At 37.7% G+C, this 16670-nt stretch overlaps 2 protein-coding genes across 6 annotated transcripts in view; both read left to right on the plus strand.

Annotated features, from left to right (window-relative positions):
- Positions 1–2086: 2086 nt before the first annotated feature.
- TNFRSF17 (TNF receptor superfamily member 17) lies at positions 2087–15106 on the plus strand. Its single transcript, XM_026096314.2, has 7 exons — positions 2087–2144; positions 2813–2899; positions 4247–4340; positions 9496–9617; positions 13220–13258; positions 13568–13702; positions 14458–15106. Exons 1-7 carry the CDS (start codon positions 2087–2089, stop codon positions 14712–14714), a joined length of 792 nt encoding a protein of 263 aa, XP_025952099.2. The 3' UTR covers positions 14715–15106.
- Positions 15107–16314: 1208 nt separating this feature from the next.
- The window catches only part of SNX29 (sorting nexin 29), a 159678-nt gene continuing 159322 nt past the window's right edge, over positions 16315–16670 (plus strand). For all 5 annotated transcript variants that reach the window (XM_026096345.2, XM_026096344.2, XM_026096348.2 and 2 more), the window contains exon 1: positions 16315–16459. Coding sequence is in view for 3 of the 5 variants with exons in the window: in XM_026096344.2 (XP_025952129.1) it covers positions 16453–16459 (7 nt within the window). In the remaining 2 variants the exon portion in view is untranslated. The remainder of the gene's footprint in view (positions 16460–16670) is intronic.

Below are 16670 nucleotides of genomic sequence, written 5' to 3' on the forward strand. Positions count from 1 at the left end.
TGGTGTTACTTGTGTATGGTGGCTTTTTTTAAGAGCTGAGTCTATCCTAAATTTTGTTGATGTTCTTGGAAGCATAAACAAATTATCAAGAGGCTCTGATATTTGCACAAGGCTGCGTATATTCCAAACTAAGATATCTTGACCTGGAAACATTTTTTTTTCACTGCTTATTTGTTGTTCTAAGCCTTCAATTTAACACATGCTATTTCAGGCCCATTGCTCTCCCTCTGCTGGATGCTCACGTGATTGCAGCATTTGTGTCATCTTACATTAAACCTGTATTTTAAGCACCGCGGTTAAAAGACGTTCAAATACTCTTCTTTGGCTTTTCTAACATAGTGCCGTAGCATAAGCTGTCTTCTACCTTCTACGCTCTCAAATGGATATCCTTAAAGGAGCTTAGCTACATAGCTCTTACACGTTTCATTGTGGGTTGAGCGATGAATTCTCTCTTTGGACCCTCTAATCTTGAGTTAAAGCCTTTCTCTTGGAACAATTAAAGCACATACTGCATAAAGAGTATGAAATTAACTATTTTTTGCTTTAGAGGGCAAAAGAAATACATAGATCTACACGCCAAAATACCAATCCATGTTTCTCTCTCTCCCTCCATCTCCTTACCTCTCAAACATTCCCTGTGCTCAACTCATAATCCTCAAAGCTGCCCAGGTGTATCTTACTTCTGTGTGTAGACTCAGCCCTTCTTTCTCTTGGTTATACATCTCTAGAAATAAAGACTGAAAGGTCTTTTTTTTACAGGTGCCATCCCTTTTTGTCAGGTGACTTTAGGGGCTTGGAGTTCCCAGCTGTGCAGCCTATTGCTTAGTTACCCCCTGGTTTAGATCTGAAAAATAACTCTGCAAGTTGGGTGCTAGATGGTTCTTTGTTCAAGGTGCTTCTCTTTGAATGTCGATTGATCAAAGTTTATTCCTTAGAATTTCTTCTCCGGTTTTGATAGCACAAGCCTCCAAACATAAACAGTAGGGGGAAGATGGTTTAGTTGAGCAGTTTTCCTATCAAAACTCTTTGTTATGTATGGGATTTTTGATATCAAAGCTCAAAATAAATGAAATGGGGGGCCTAGGTGTGCACATGGTGAAGACTGTACATAATTTATAAAATTTATGACAGTTGAAAATGCTGTAAATAGCAGAAGGATTACTTAATGTGGAAGGAATTTGCGGAGCGAAGAACGCACATCCAAGGAAGGGAAGAATGAGATCACTTTAACTACAGATACAGTGACTGCATTAGGAACTGGAAAAGTTAGTGAGGGGGCAATCTATTTTGAAGAAGGGGAGGGACTGTGTGGTCTTAGAGATCTGCGAGCCAGTGTAGGATTGGTGGGAGGAGGAATCAAGCTAGTTAAGATACTGAAGCAGCTGAAAATAAATCCTCTTAAGTACAATCCAGACAGCTTTCAACTGTTCTTATGCTTTCATTTTGTTACCTTCTTAGTAAGATTGTGAATAGAAGGTGAACCTTCTGCTTTGTTTTGTAAATTTGCTTTCATTCATAAGCTTGTTAGGTGTAGAGAGTAAACATTACAAGCAGGAGATGTGTAGATTCTCTGGAAGTGACAAATTGAAATAGAGCATGTTTTGTCTCTCTGTGACCTGAATCAAGTTGAAGAATCTGAGGGGCTGGGATGTTGAGCTGACCGAACAACAATGATAACTTTTAAGTGCCAGATCCTCAGCAGAATTTCTTCCGCTGGCTGTAGGCTAGTGTTGTTCTAGCAAGAGACAAATATGGAGGCAGTTCTGGATACCGTCAAATTATTGGTCTTTTAGCTTGATACAGAGGCAAAAAATGCAGAAAAGGTGACTAACATTTAAAGTAGGGTTTACAGTCTAACAGAGAGACACAAGGCAAGTCCCTGCTGTCAGTTAGAATTCTTCAGCTGTGCCTGATATAGTTTTTCTAGACTGTGTAAGGAATGGTTTTGCGAGATAATGAAAACATTGATCTTAGTGTGCACTGAAAATACCCATGAAGGGTGTTAATGCAGGGCACGTAGCGTGCGGTTAATTCGCACCCTGGCTTACTGCAGTGACTCCCTCACATGGAGAAGCTCGGCGTGGCCATGTCCACTGGTGGGTTCCATGATGTTTTTAGGCTAGACCTCCTGCCTCACACATGTGGTGAGGGTTTTATCGCGCATTTCGTATGGAAAGTTTTACATGCTGTTTGTCTGTCCGCAGGAAAATGGGAAGAGAAAACTAATTCCATGTGGGATTATCATGTGCTCTTTTCCATTTCCTGATTCCCCCAAATTCCAGTTGAGGGAGCATTTTGTCAGTTAGAGGTGTTTCATGCATTGGCCCCAGTAGTTTTATAACTATGTTGGCATATGTGGCACATCAGACAAATGAAAAGATGGTCTTCCTTCCACAAGGAGTTTATAGTCTATTAACATTTGCTTTTCTGTGCTTAGTTCCTGGCTAAAGTAAGCTTTGAGTGTAGTAAGGAATACAAAAGTTTTCTGACACTTAGTTGACAGTGTTTATACTGTTGTTTTAATTACTATTTTAAAGGAACATTTCTTTCTTCAATTGTTTTGTTCTTTAATCTTTTCTGGAAATACCAGCTGTAGCAACATTGCAAACAACAACATCACTCTTTTCAAAGCAGTGGTCCAATTAAAATGTGCTGAACCAAACAGGCAAAATGAACACTGTTCCTGATTTTGCCAAATGCCCGAATGACATTAAGCAATCTTGTGCTTAAAACGAGTATTATTCTTTGTTGCATGTAAAAGTTAATGAACATGATGAATCCTTTAATAACCCTTCTGTCTGTTTTTTAACAGCATGTGCCCCATTCCTAGAACAGCTCATCCCATCCCAGTCATCGAGTCACTTAGAAAAATATGCGTCTCTGAAAATAAGTGCTTCAGGTAATTTTAAGACTTTCTAGGAGATAAGTGTCTGTAACACTCCTGTACCTTGTGAGACTTCTGGAAGTGTGGTAACCTTTGGGAAGAAAAAACTGGTAAAGATCTTTTTATATGCATATTGACTTCACAAGTCCATAGGATTGCTGCGAAAAGGAGATTTAGAAAGGACTTTTTTCTTTGGATTTTTTTTTCTATAAATATCTCTAGAGAATGGAGAGAAGACTCAGACCAAGCCTGTACTGTAAGACTAGAAAGTGTAGGTGAGTTGCCTAAGTGAGTAAAACAAAAAATTACATGTGCTTCCCAAAAGAGCTGTGCCAGCACAAAACTGCTGATGTGGAAGCAACTATACAGCCAGAAGAATTCCTTTGTCAGCTTAGCTAATGTTGTATGTGATGGGAATGTAATAGTCCTAGCAGAAAACCCTCTTTCTCTTATAAATACTGGGTAATTATGCTAGCAGAATTTCTGAAGTACAGTCAGGCAAAAAAGCTGGCATAGGCATGAACAGAGAAATCCCAAAGCAGTGTCGAAACAAAGCTTTGTTGTTAAAGTTATATGTGCTAAATAGACCTTGAGCTGATGTTCTGAGAGATGAATTTCAAGCTTCAGGTTTAACTGTTGACATAATAGCATTACTTTCTTGGGTTTTCTGTTCAGAGTTTTCATTTTATTGTTTCAGTGTTGAAATTTGCAATAGCTTCTTTTCAAATTAACTAATCAATTTCTCACCTTTGTTAAGTGACTAATTTGTGTCACATAAATAATACCAATTTAACATGTGTAATGAACTAAAATGGTCACTGATAGGTATTTCTGGTAGTATTAGGCTTCTCCAGAAGTCAAAAGAAAACTACAATCAAATTTTGGTTCCTAGCAGGAGATGCTCAGTGCTTGGTATGCCCATGATGATGCCCCTCCTGATGTGTGTTGTGCTCTTACCTACCTTTATTCCTTTTGCCATATCGAAGAGTAAAAATTACTTGATTTTTTGGAACTCTTGTAAAGTAATTTGATACCCTAGTAGAATTTACTGAATGCTAAAATTAGTGTTCTAGATCGCCCATAGATACTTTACTGCTTCCAGATGTGGACAGGAAGTTCAGAGTTATCAGCTGTTGATAATTACATCATGAGAACAAAGAAAGATTTCACATTGATCTTTATAAATTGTCACTGGGTGTCACTCTTGGGTCAGTCTGGAACATTTTAGAAGCAAATCTGACTAACGTTTTCTTTTTCTGTTGTTTCTACAGTTGACACCTTTTAGCTGAATTTTATTTCACGTTACTCCCCATAATGCTGTCAAATGCAACTCTACCAGGCCAGCTTAACTTCACTGAATTATATTATTCTTAGAGGATATACTGGGGAGTCTGAACTTCAGTTACAGTAATGTAGCCCAGAAGTACCTCTCTGACAGCACTTTATGGATTTACAGGTAAATGATTGATTATTGTTTTTGACCAATCCTTTCTTTGCTTTTTTTTTTTTTTCTTTTTTTAATATAGCTCTACTAACTTCTTTCATTCTTTGGAGCAAAGCCAAGTGACAAGAAGAAATCATTTGTTAGTATCAACATGTAACCCTATGTAGAAGGCCAGTGCATGCCCTATAAATCCCAAAACTGAGAAAAAAAGTTGAATTGTAACTTCATTGGCAAAATAGGCATACATTTACTTTTCCTCTAAAGGTAACTATCACTGGAGGAGAACAAACAATGTCTGATCATCTTGGACACCTCTTTTTTTGTGCACTGTCCATATATGACAAAATAATATACCTCTTAAAGGAGTTAATGTGTATTATGCAAGGCATAATAACATATAAATTATTGTATAATTGCAGTTTCTAGGTAGCAGTACCATTATTTTAATTTCATTTAATGAATTTATTCTTAATTTCACTGGTTGGGTGAACTGAGTTGCCGGTTGTTACAATACAAGCCAGTTGTTAAAATGCACTTCTCCCAACAAAGTGCAAAAAGGGATGAGTTTTCTAGTATTAACCTTCTCCTATCAAAAGTACTAATAAATGAAGGTTGCACAACAATCTTGTTAAGGTAGCACATCATTTTTCCAAATGTATTTTATTGCAAGTGCCATCAAACATATACATAATTACCATCAAATACATTTTAGGAGTATTGTACGTAATCCTCTGTTTAAAGAGTTAGCTTTCGCTGGCACAGTTTGACACTTGTTCAGTCTCAAAAACAACATAGTGTTTTGGTGAGTTGAGAAACAGTTGTGTTGGAATAATTTCTGCTTTGAGAATAAATATTTGCAGCATGCTTTTCAGAGGCATGGGCAGATAAGAAATGGTCCCCCAAAGAATGTAGTAGCTCTATAGATGGGAAACTTCATTTTTCTTTGATATGACTATCTTGGAGTACGCCAGGACTCTTTTTGTAAGAAATTCTGCTTGTTTATACATTCAGTGTTTAACTGTATTTTTATTTTCATGAGGAGGTTGTACAGTTCATACAAAATTTTGTCTTCAGAGGTTCTGGGGAAATCTCATATAGTCAGTGAAAATAGCAGATGAACCACAGGACAAGATTTTGAAATATAATGTTTTTAGTTGTGTATCAAGGTCTATCACTGGGAATTATTGCTCACCAAGATCTTCTGACTATACACGTGATTTTGGACCCTTGAAAAGTGGGACTTTTTAATGTTAGAATGTGCAGAAAACAAAGGCAACAGGGCATGACAATTGTAATTCCTCACAGTTCTTGTACTACGTGTCACCTCTGAGCTGCTGTTACATACATCAATAAAACTATATATAGCTAAGGAGAAAAGACTGACTTCTATGGTGGTAGTTTATATGAATGATTATCATTGCTCCCCCGTTTCTTATGTGTGATGACTATGATGCTTAATAATCAAGGATTTGCATTTTGGGTCACAGCTATCGAAAGGATTAGTTTTTGTCTAAAGGCCATAAGCTTTGGGAATTAGTAGTCTGACCCTAGGAGAAAGTTATAGCTATAAGAGACAGCAATATTCTCCAGAACTCTGATGAAATGAGCTAGATTTAGCTCTTTACTTGAGCGAGGCTCTTCTACAGTTTGACTGAAAAGATCAGACTTCTTTGTATTTGCTTCTCTGTCTTAGGATAAATGTGTTTGAACTCTAACTAGCCACAAAGGAAAACTTTTTCTGGCCAGTTGATTATAGAGAGTGTAAACATATCTAACACAGTATCTTATATGCCACATATACAAAAAAATAATTGGATACACCCATTTGTACTGTACTTGAAACTGATAGGACTTTTACATGAAGACATAAGCACATTAGTTTGCCGAACTTGTACTTCTGTGGTGGACTTAGTTTCACATCCCTACTAGGTAATCAACTGTTCATCTTTTTTCTATTCTAATTCTGACCTTTTTCCTGGGCCTTAGAGAATAAAATGGTATGAATTGTTTAGTGAAACGTATCTATTTTGGTGTTTGACTACAAACTTAAAATATTTCTGATTCCTCAGAAGACAATGAATTGACAGGATGCAGTTATGCAGTAGGTGTTTGTTGCCCTGAAAATGGAGGGATATTCACTAATTCCCACTTAGGGGTTTGTGCTTCCAACCTTCTGCTATCCACCTGACCATAGCATTTGTCAATCCATCAGAGAGATTATTACTATTTTTTCGCTGGGATAGATTTCTAGTGGATTAACAAATTAAAGCTGCATACCATGTGATCAGATAAGCCCCAGAGCCTTTCCTTGTACTTAGAGGATTGTAGAGTGAAGAGCAGGACCATCCGTTTCACTAACCCAAAATACTTAATCAGCTTAGCTGTAGCATCTAACCTCATCTGCAGTCTTACTAATTAGACGCAAATCAGCTTTGTGCCACAATAGCCTAATTTAGAATATAGCTCATTATATTTGAACAACAGATTATTTTGGGAATCACAATATTAATAGTTCATGTATCGTACAGCAGATGTATGAAGGTAAAATGACAGCATGCTGTTTTGGAGAGAGAGGTTTTTTGCATATACAAGATAAACAAAAGCCATTGCCAGTAAGTAAAAACAAACTCACTTCTGGACTAAGAAAACAGAGGAAAGAATTTAATAGCAAAAAGTAAAACAGTTGACACTGATGAAATAACCAATGAAGACATATAGTAACCATTCAGCAAAGTACTTTTTGTATTGAGGAGGAGATTAGAGGAGTTCTTCAAGGGTTAATGTAGGAACTAATTTAATATTTTCGTTAATGATATCACAAGAAGTAGGAATAGGCTAGTGAAATTTATGAATTAAAGGTATCATCAATAAAAGGAGAATTGCAGTATTATACAGAAAGAAGTATATGTCCTTTTTAGGGTTGAACAGAAACAGGATGAAACCTACTTGCTCAGAATGCATCTCTTTTCACTTAAGGAATGTGAATTTGTGCCGTAGGTGGGGAACTCATTAGCTGAAATGGGAGACTAGTGAAGTGAAGCAGTACATGCAGTGTAATGAATGATCAAAATGTAACTTTCGAGGCATGAATGTGACATAATTATGGAAAAAGTAAAATGCAGTCCTGTATGTATCAAGAGAGATACCTTCATAAGAAATTGCAGCATAGCGGTGCTACTGTACAAGACTCAAATGTTGGAATATTTCATGCAAGTCCAATCACCCATGTTCACAAGATGCATACAAACTAGAACAGATTCAAAGAAAAGTGAAATATAGATGTAATAGGATATTATATGAAAATAGATTAGGTAAGCTTGACTGGTTTAAGCTAAAAAAGAAAAAATTTGGAGGAAATGCTGTTCTGTCTGAATACTCTGTAGGGAGTGACAGAATGAAAAGCTATTTTCAAGAAATATGGTGATACAATAAAGAATGAGAATAGACTAGTCAAGAAGATGATGGAAATATGCTTTTTTTTAACCATTGATAGAGTAACATTTGGAATGGCCTTCTAGGAATTTTATTGCCCCCTAACTTGTTATAAGATCCACTTTGGACAATTTGTGGAAGGCATTATATCCTGTACTTGCCTTCAATAATTGTTCACTGTCTCAAAAAATAATGTCAAATCTTACAGGATAATGACAAATCTTACACTCCTGTCTTAAATATTTTTCCTAGAAGCCCTTTATTTGGGTTACATTTAGCAGGAAGCATCTCTGCCTCAAGGTGAAGCTACTTGTGTAGCATCAACTGAGCATCTTAAAAATGTTCTACATAACACGACTGATTTTACAGTATGGCTTGAGAATCTCTGATCTATATTAAAAAAAAAAAGTTATCCGCTGTATGCAATTTCTTCTGAACTACCATCAACTATGAAAACAAGCACAGAAGGTTATGGAAAGGGGAAGAATGTGCATTGTCCAGAGGCGATACAAGTTTATAAACTTACTGTCATTTACATGCTTCCACTACCTTTCTGAACAGTTTTGTATCACTAGTGACGGTCTCAGTAACAGCAGCAGCTATAGGGTCATGTATAGGGACTTCAGATTCTTTTACACAGATATTAATTTCTTATTCTGCCTGAGGAAAATAATGTTGATTTAATCATTCACACTTAGAAGTATGACAGGTATCTTACACCCCACTGAAGTGGCAATTCTGTTTCTTTTAGGTATCCCAGAAAGAGATTATGATCCAGAAAGGAATACCTAGGTCCAGATCATGAACTTGTAACTTTGTTTCATCAGGACATCCTAAACAGATTCACACCATTGAGTTTATGTAATTCAGGCTACCTCAAGCTTATGTGAATTGTTAAGACATTTGTTTAAAAAATTCTTGAGCTGGGTTTTAAGAGCCATCTGCTTTTCTAGAAAGGACTCATAACATCTGTTGCATATTAGCATGTTGTGGAATATATCTTACCTGTAAACTATCAATGATTTTGTATTTTTATTTGCTTTAATAGAGTACAGAAGCCTGAAGTTTGATTTCAGACTTCTTTTTGAACCTCAGAAGAATCAGAGCTATTAAAACCGGTCATCTTTCAGAAGGTTCTTTGAGAGTGTCATTTTACATTTCAAAAGTTAAATTTTTAAGTTTCAGGGATAAAGTTATGTCTGCGTGAAGTGCAGCAGAGAAAACGTTCTTACTCTTAGGTATTAAATTAGATGGTGGTAGTATTGACTTCTTCAATAAATGTTTCCGTGTAATTCTGAAGTCCTTCTATTTGTAGCAACGGTGGGCGTAGAGAAGCAATATCGTAAGCAGCACACATACCCATTCTTTTTTTTCCATTTATTGCTTTTAGATTAACACTTTCTTCGTAAAGCTCATACTTCACATTTTTTATGAACAGTACCCCAGTATAGAAAATATATATCAGTTGTAGGCTACGTTACAGTAGTAAGTATGGCTTTTCATTGAAACTTTCTAAGTAACTTTAAGTAACGTAGAAGAAACTTTAAGTAACTTTCATTGAAAGCGCTTTGCAAATTTTAATATAGTTACTTTGTACTGTTCCTGTGAAGTAGATAACTATTATCCACGCAGATATGTAGGGAAGTTAGACTAACTTTTTCCAAATAAAGCTATCCCCTTTAGCAGATACTTCCTGAAGGTCCCTAATAATTATCTCTGTGCTTTTTTGTTTTAGGCCTGTTTTTATAAGAACAGTGAAGGAACTTCTACATGCATCGACTTCTGGAGTGCTAAGGATTGTTTCTTTAGTCTTTGGCCAGTGGTACAGAGTGTGGGTGAATGTGGGAGAAGTCACAGGTATGTCTCAAAATAATTGTTCTTCTGTTTAAAAAAAAAAAAAAAAAACAAAAAAAACTGAAGGTGGGCTTAAATGGGCATGCAAAGGTGTTTTTTTTTTTAACTAGCAAGCATTTCAAGTGGTTTTTTTTTTGTGGTAACAACATGATATTTTAAAGAGTTTATCAATTATTATTGTTCAAACATAATACTATTATCTGTACTGCCTACTTGGAATTTTCATATACTATTTAGGAACAGCATCCACTATCTCCAGTATTCACTAGTGTCAATCTGAACTTCTTTCTCTTCTCTGTGGAGCTCTGAATTAGTACCAGAATGTTATAAACCTGCCTACTTAGCAACATTACTTTGTTGAAGAAAACAAGTGTTCAAAATAAACATTCCTACACAATTCAATCAAAAATCAAAACAAAATAAAGCCAATATCACTAGTGTACATAATAAAATGAGACAAGATAAGTAAGAAAAGCAGCTGAAACAAAGATAGTCTTCCCCCAACCCTTGTACAACCATGAAAAAAATATGAAACTGCGATTAAGGAACTGGTTCATTCATCTGTTATAATGTACATGTGATTTCCTAATACCACTAGAATAATGTTAGAAGCATTCAGCAGGTGTGATTGGTTGAAAGTTTTGTAATTTGAGAGCTGTTGATTTCATGAGGAATTCTACTACAGTAAAGTCTACAGGATGTGGTCTTACAGGTGTAACCAGCTACAGAAAACTAGTATAGAATTAGTCAACTGGCTTCTTTCTAGAGTAATTAGGGATATCAAACAAGTTATATGTAATTAATATAAAAACACAAGAACAATGGGAAATTGCAGCACAGGAAAATACTCAAGTTAAATTACAGAGCACTTCAATGAAGTCTATGGAATTACACTGATAAATGATAAAAGCATTGGACCCAAACTGTATATCCTAAAATTCTCTTGTCTGAGCTGTGGCTACTGTGAGAATATCTTTGTGAATATCTGCCTTTCTCAGATCATGGTTGAGAACATGATTGTTCTCTCCATAATTAACAAGGCTGAGCAGCTTCTTCAAAGCAAAACCTCAACTCACTCCATGCATAAGCTGCCAGATGGTGCTTCATCAAACATATGAATGATGGTCTACTACTAATTTAGATTTCTTTGCCTACAGTATGAATGTGAAACAAGTATTCTTAAGCTTATTGGACTGTGCAGTCTTTCTATGCCTCTTCTCCTCTCTCACTTTGTTTATTTAGGCTCAGGTTCTGGAAAAATATCTTAAGGATAGCATTTAGGCTGAGACTTAAAGCCTTAGTGATGTCAACTGATATGCTCCATACAGTTAGACAAGGCATTGTGCATACATTTTGTAGGAGTGCCCCAGGTCAGGAAATCTCCTTGTACTCCTGGGACTCCTACTATGGAAGTTGCATACATTCTCTAAATATAATATGAATACTTAATTTGGTTCTTTTGGTCTTTCTTGATTATAAATCTACAGTTTTCAAAACATAGATAAGGAAACAGAGATGCCAGTGTCACTTTGCTTTGCCACAGTTTCGAGACTGTGTATGCAACTGTGGTAAGATGACCACTTCTGGTCAGTTTGTAGAGACTGACTTCTGAACAGTAATGGACAATGTCCCCTGAAATCAGTGAGTCCATGGGAGGTACATCTAGAGGCAAGCAAGAAGTAAACCAGAACCAGTTTTTACAACTTTCGCATGAGCATTGACTTCCTGGTGACATTTTCTGTATTATCCACAATCTTTATCTGTTCACACCTTCTTTCTTCATAGGTAAACCAGATTTTGTCAGTTCCTGTGTATGTGTTCATTAAGCTTGAATAGAGAGAAAAGCCCATAATAGAAGCCCTACAGCTGTGCACCTGGCCTATGGAAACAAGTGCAGAAGCCACAATATGCAGTTCACTCTACTAGAGTAGTATACAGACTGTTTTATTAGACTGTTCCACTAAGAACAGTTTGCTTGTGTATTCCTATGTGGTGAATTTCATAGAAAAATAAGTCTCATACATAGTAACATGGTCTGAAGTTATGATTCTTTTAGACAGCATTTTTATCTTCTCTTTCTATAGTCAGAAAGGCAATTAACAGTGTAAAGGAGAAGCCTGACTATAAATAAGCCTGTAATTCTAATGTATCTGTTGCAGTGAGATTGATGTTTGCATTGCAGCTTGCTAGATATTACTGGCTAACTTTTTATTTAAAATTCAATTGGATTAAAAAGTCAGAATAAGGTAGTTGATGTAAATTATTTTCATTGTGGCACTCTGTTATCAGGGCTGCTTTTTCCTGGGAGAAGACAGTGCATTTTCAGAGGTATTATACTCACTGCGTATACACAGACTAATCTATGCATGTTCAGTATGTCCCATCACATGGCTGGGAAGGAGGTGTCATGTACACTCTACCACAAGAATGAATTGTATGGCCTACCTATTTTTCCATGCTGGAAAACACAGTTTTAGCACAGTGACAGTTCTGCATTATGTAAAAATAAAGGGAAGAATGCAGTTAATATTTTTGCATCAAAATTCTAAAATGTTTGTATAGTTCTTTCATGATAGAATGTTGTCTTATTAAATTTCTCATAGGCAAAAAACAACCAACCAACCAAATAAATCAGAAAAGAGCAAAGCAAAAATGCCAAACAAAACCTATCACAATATAGATAAATGGGGCTGATCTGGGGCAATACCCCGGTAACTGAATCTCCAGATTTTGTCTTAATATTACTCTCAGTTCTAACTGAAGGTTTTAGATATATTTTGTACAGTGCAATAACAAAGTAATTGTTGAACTTGTATTCTTGCAGTATCTCATTTAAAATAATTAAAAAAAAGTAATTCTTTCCTCATCTATGCATTCTACATATTATTGCACATAGAGGGAAGCAGGTACAAAGGGAGTTATCTGAAGTTACAGAATGAGTCAGTGGCAAACATAGAAACTGAATTGGTCTTACCTTTTTACTGCTATGCCTCCTGCCTCTGTTTTTTCATCTAATTTCCCTGGGTGTCAGGACTTGAACAGAAAGATCGAAAAGTAAACAGTGAGTAGTTTGCATATTACAGGAAAACATAATTACTGTGGCCCATCATCTTGGGAAAAAAAAAAGAAAACAAAGTTCTAAAGACAAGAACAGTTATTACAGACTCCTGTTTGGGGATCCTCTTGCTTTTCTACAGTTTGCAATGTTTAGCACCTGCTCGAGAAATGTCTTCTATAAATAACTGCTTTCTGTTTCAGACAAAATTTAAATTGAAAAGTATCTTTGTGCAGCTGGTCAGTCTTTCTACAACCTTGAATTGCCAAAAAAGGAGCAGTATTTCTTTGGGGGCCTCAGGGTGAAATGCCTTTTTAACAAGATACCGTTTTGTAGAGCTGTGATCGATATCTAACTGCTGTTGCTAGCAGTTCTTAGAACTGCTAGAAGTGAGAACTGAAAAGCCCTTTGTAGAAGGTCCTCCTTCTTTTACCGGTTCTGTGGCTTTCCAGACTTCCATAATTACTAACTCTGATGGCACAGTGCCCCAAAAATGAGTACTTTGATAGTTTGCTGCTATCTTGTAAGCCTTGTCATCTCCGATGTGCAGGTACGCCACCACCGCCATGTGAGAAGTACTGTGATAAGAGTAAGTAGTATTTCTGTAATACTTGGTGACTATGCTGGGCATTTTCATGTTGTATTTTATATATATTTTTAAACATAACTTACCTGTTAAACCTGACAGATGTTTATCAGAGTAAGTATATTGGCTCAACAGTATCATGTATCCTGTATGAGTATTGACTGTGTTAGGAAGAATAAATTTTTTAAGTTCTGGAGCTGTCCCTTGGTGGAAAGAGAAAGTGCTCCTTTGATATGTTTTATGTATTGGGCATGTATTTACTGTTTATTACTTGTTTACAATGAACATAATGTATCTATTTTATTTCATAAGGTACTGATTCAGGTGGTGGAGTTCTTTGGATTTGTTTTGGCGTAGGAGTAATATTAATGCTCACTCTGTTCCTCTTAATGGTCTTGTTTAAATGGAAGCACCTAAAGCAACTAAAAGAAAAACTGAAAAATACAGGTGAATAAATATAATTCTTTATCAGATACTTTTAGATCATTGTACATTTTAGCTCTGTAAGTTTTGCATAAATTTTATATTCCAGATTCTCATAGCTGTGTTTAGATTCTGTGTTATTCCACAAATAATCCCAATAAAGTTAAAAAGTTATTAGAGAGTAAAATATCCAGATGGATAACTTGTAAAAGGAGCAATCTCCTGTTTGTTGGTTCTGGATCATGTCAGGATTGTACTTCATTATGTGTTTACATCTGGCTTACTTGTTAGTGTTTGAGAAATCATTTATGAAACCTCACTAGCAATAATCTTTATAAGGATTTGATTTTCTTCCTGTTGAATGCAAAAGGAATTCTACCTAGGTAGAGGAAACACATTCACTATTAGCTTCCCAGCTTGTAAGGTATTAAATAATTTTACTTAATCTTCTAGCCTCTGACAACTGTATGTGATGTATTTTGTGAAACTATAAAAATTGAGTTATTTTTACATTTTATAAATACTAGTATTTGTAGAAAAGAAAGTATTGTTCAGCCAATAAATAATAACTCATGAGAAAATATATATTAGATTACTTCAATGCCTATCCTGAAGTATAGGGGGGGACATTTTCATAAATCAAAAGATTATCATACATAACTACATCTTAAAATTTTCACTAAGGCTAAGAACATAGAACATAATGAAACATAGATCCTTAATAACTGTATGCCTGGCATAGCATGACATGTACTAAATTAACTTCTATGTATTTACAGACTCTTCTGTGGAGCCGAATGATATTCTCAAGGTTAATACTGAAAGCAGCGCGAACACAAATGGAATCAGACACTCACTTCAAAATGAAACATTAATGTATTCGGTGGAGGAATGCACTTGTAGTGACTGTGGCTTGGTAGAAGCTCAAACTGGCTGTGAAACTTCATTTCCATTACCAGCTACAGAAGAAGGAGCTACTGTTCTAGTTACCACAAAATCTTTTGATTACTGCAACTATATTCTTGGTGCAGGGTGACTATGAGAGAAATATATATTTACTACATAATAATAAATTAGTTATTCCAATATAGCTATTAATCTTAATATTTGCTGTCAGTGGAGAAGCCTAGTACATCATGCTTGTCATTTTTGCATTTGACTTCCATTGGTAGTCATATGATTTCTAATTATAGTCTATCTTTGGTCAAGTAATTTCTACATTGTGAGGTACCCAGCTAGTTGTTGGAATTAGTAATTTTTGGAAGTCTCTATGTAGGATGGCTCTTTCTGCCTTCAGAGACTGTATTTACTTAGTATATTTACATTTATTTACTTAATCTACATGCATAGCTGGATATATACAAATCCCATCAATAAACAATTTTTCAGATATGTATTTTATAATAAACACCATGATCATGCTTGAAATGGGAGTGTTCTGATGATGGAGAATTTGGAGACTATGGAGTCCCTGCCAGCTCAGATGATACCGCTGGGTCACACTAAGGGAGGTTGCGGTGCTGTGGAGCAGCATGTGTATAATTCCAATCCGAAGGCAGAAACTTTCCTTTCAGTGCCAAACACTTTAGACTGTTCTGTAAGGATTTAAATTTTTTTTTTAACTTACACTTGTTATTTGCATGAATACTGCCAACTAGATATTGTCATGCTAGGCTATCATGTGGCCTAAAATTAGGAATGTATTTTTGCCACCTTGTCTCCTAAGCAGCAATATATTTTCCTAATATTTGGGCAGTTTTACTCCTGTTATTAGGGATGACAAGCACCCGCAGTTTCTGGTGAATGCTGCATACGCTCAACACGGTGTCGTGTCTGTTGCAGTTGCAGTTGTCCGTCTTCCCGTTTTTAGAGAACTTTCCATCTCAGGTTCTGGCAGCAAATGAATAGTTGTGGATGACTTGGAGATTTAAGTTTGTGAAATTAGGGCCCAAAGCCTGTAAAAGCCCAGTATCACAGCACCTTTAGGAAACAGCTACAAACCTGGTGGGGGCCAATTCTGAGGTAGCTGTGGGTCTTGGGCCAGAAGAGCTGAAAATGCTGAGAGAGGCTTACATAACCGTTCACTTTTATTTTACTATTAATTCAAAGAGCTCTCAAGAAAAGGTTATGACCTGTTGCTCACACGCTGTATAAATACAAAACAGAAAGATGATTCCTTACAGTGAGTCTACAAAACTTAAGGACGTTACTCTCCATTAGTTTTTTTTCTTTTAATCAGAGGTTTCACAATTTTTGTAATGTTTTTTGAAACTTTGCAGGGTTTGTAGGCTACATAGTTCCCACTATAAAAAAAAAAATCAAGACTGTCTAAAGTTTTCTCATCTTTCACGTGTGCAGCGTTTCTTAGCCTCCCCTCAGGACTTCTACCCAGGGGCGGATCTCTAGCCTCTCCGCGAAGCCAAGGCCGCGGGGCGGGGCGAGGCGGAGCGGGCGCCGCCCCCGGCGGACCCCGCAGCCCAGCGCGGGTCTCTGCGGGCCCCCGGGCCGGGGGGGGGAGGGGCAGCCCCGCGCCGCGTGACAGCGGCGACGGTTGGTGCCGCCGCGCGCCTGAGGGGAGCCCGCGCTCGGCGCCCCGCGCGACCACGCTGTGAGGGGGCTGGCGGCGGCGGCGGCGCGGAGCCGTGTTTACCTTCCGGGGCGGCGGGGCCGGGTTCCGGGGCAGAGTGTGCGAGGTGACTGGCCCGGCTCCGGGCCGCCTCAGCGGGAGGAGGGAGCGCGTCCGGCAGACGGAGGGTGCGAGCCCGGCGGCCACCATGAGTGGTGAGTGGAGGGCTCGAGCGGGGCCCTCTCAGCCGCCGCGGCGCGGTCGGGGCTGGCGGCGGGCAGAGCTCGCCCGGGGGCCTCTCTCCCCTCCGCCGCGCTCCCGCTGCCCGCCCAGGCGCGGCCCGGCTAGCGGCGGGGCTGCGGCCCCCTCCCTCCCCCCCATGCCCCCAGCGGCGGCCGGGCACAGAAGACTTCGGCCTCTCCCGAC

Source organism: Dromaius novaehollandiae, chromosome 14 (assembly GCF_036370855.1).
Source record: "Dromaius novaehollandiae isolate bDroNov1 chromosome 14, bDroNov1.hap1, whole genome shotgun sequence".
Taxonomy (NCBI): Eukaryota; Metazoa; Chordata; class Aves; order Casuariiformes; family Dromaiidae; genus Dromaius; species Dromaius novaehollandiae.

What these genes read in the sequence shown, in the direction of transcription:
- TNFRSF17 (XM_026096314.2), top strand. Translation starts at nt 2,087, where the DNA reads ATGTCCACTGGTGGGTTCCATGATGTTTTTAGGCTAGACCTCCTGCCT. An exon ending in GAATGTGGGAGAAGTCACAG is followed by an intron (nt 9,618 to 13,219) that starts GTATGTCTCAAA and finishes TCCGATGTGCAG; the next exon opens with GTACGCCACCACCGCCATGT. An exon ending in AGAAAAACTGAAAAATACAG is followed by an intron (nt 13,703 to 14,457) that starts GTGAATAAATAT and finishes ATGTATTTACAG; the next exon opens with ACTCTTCTGTGGAGCCGAAT.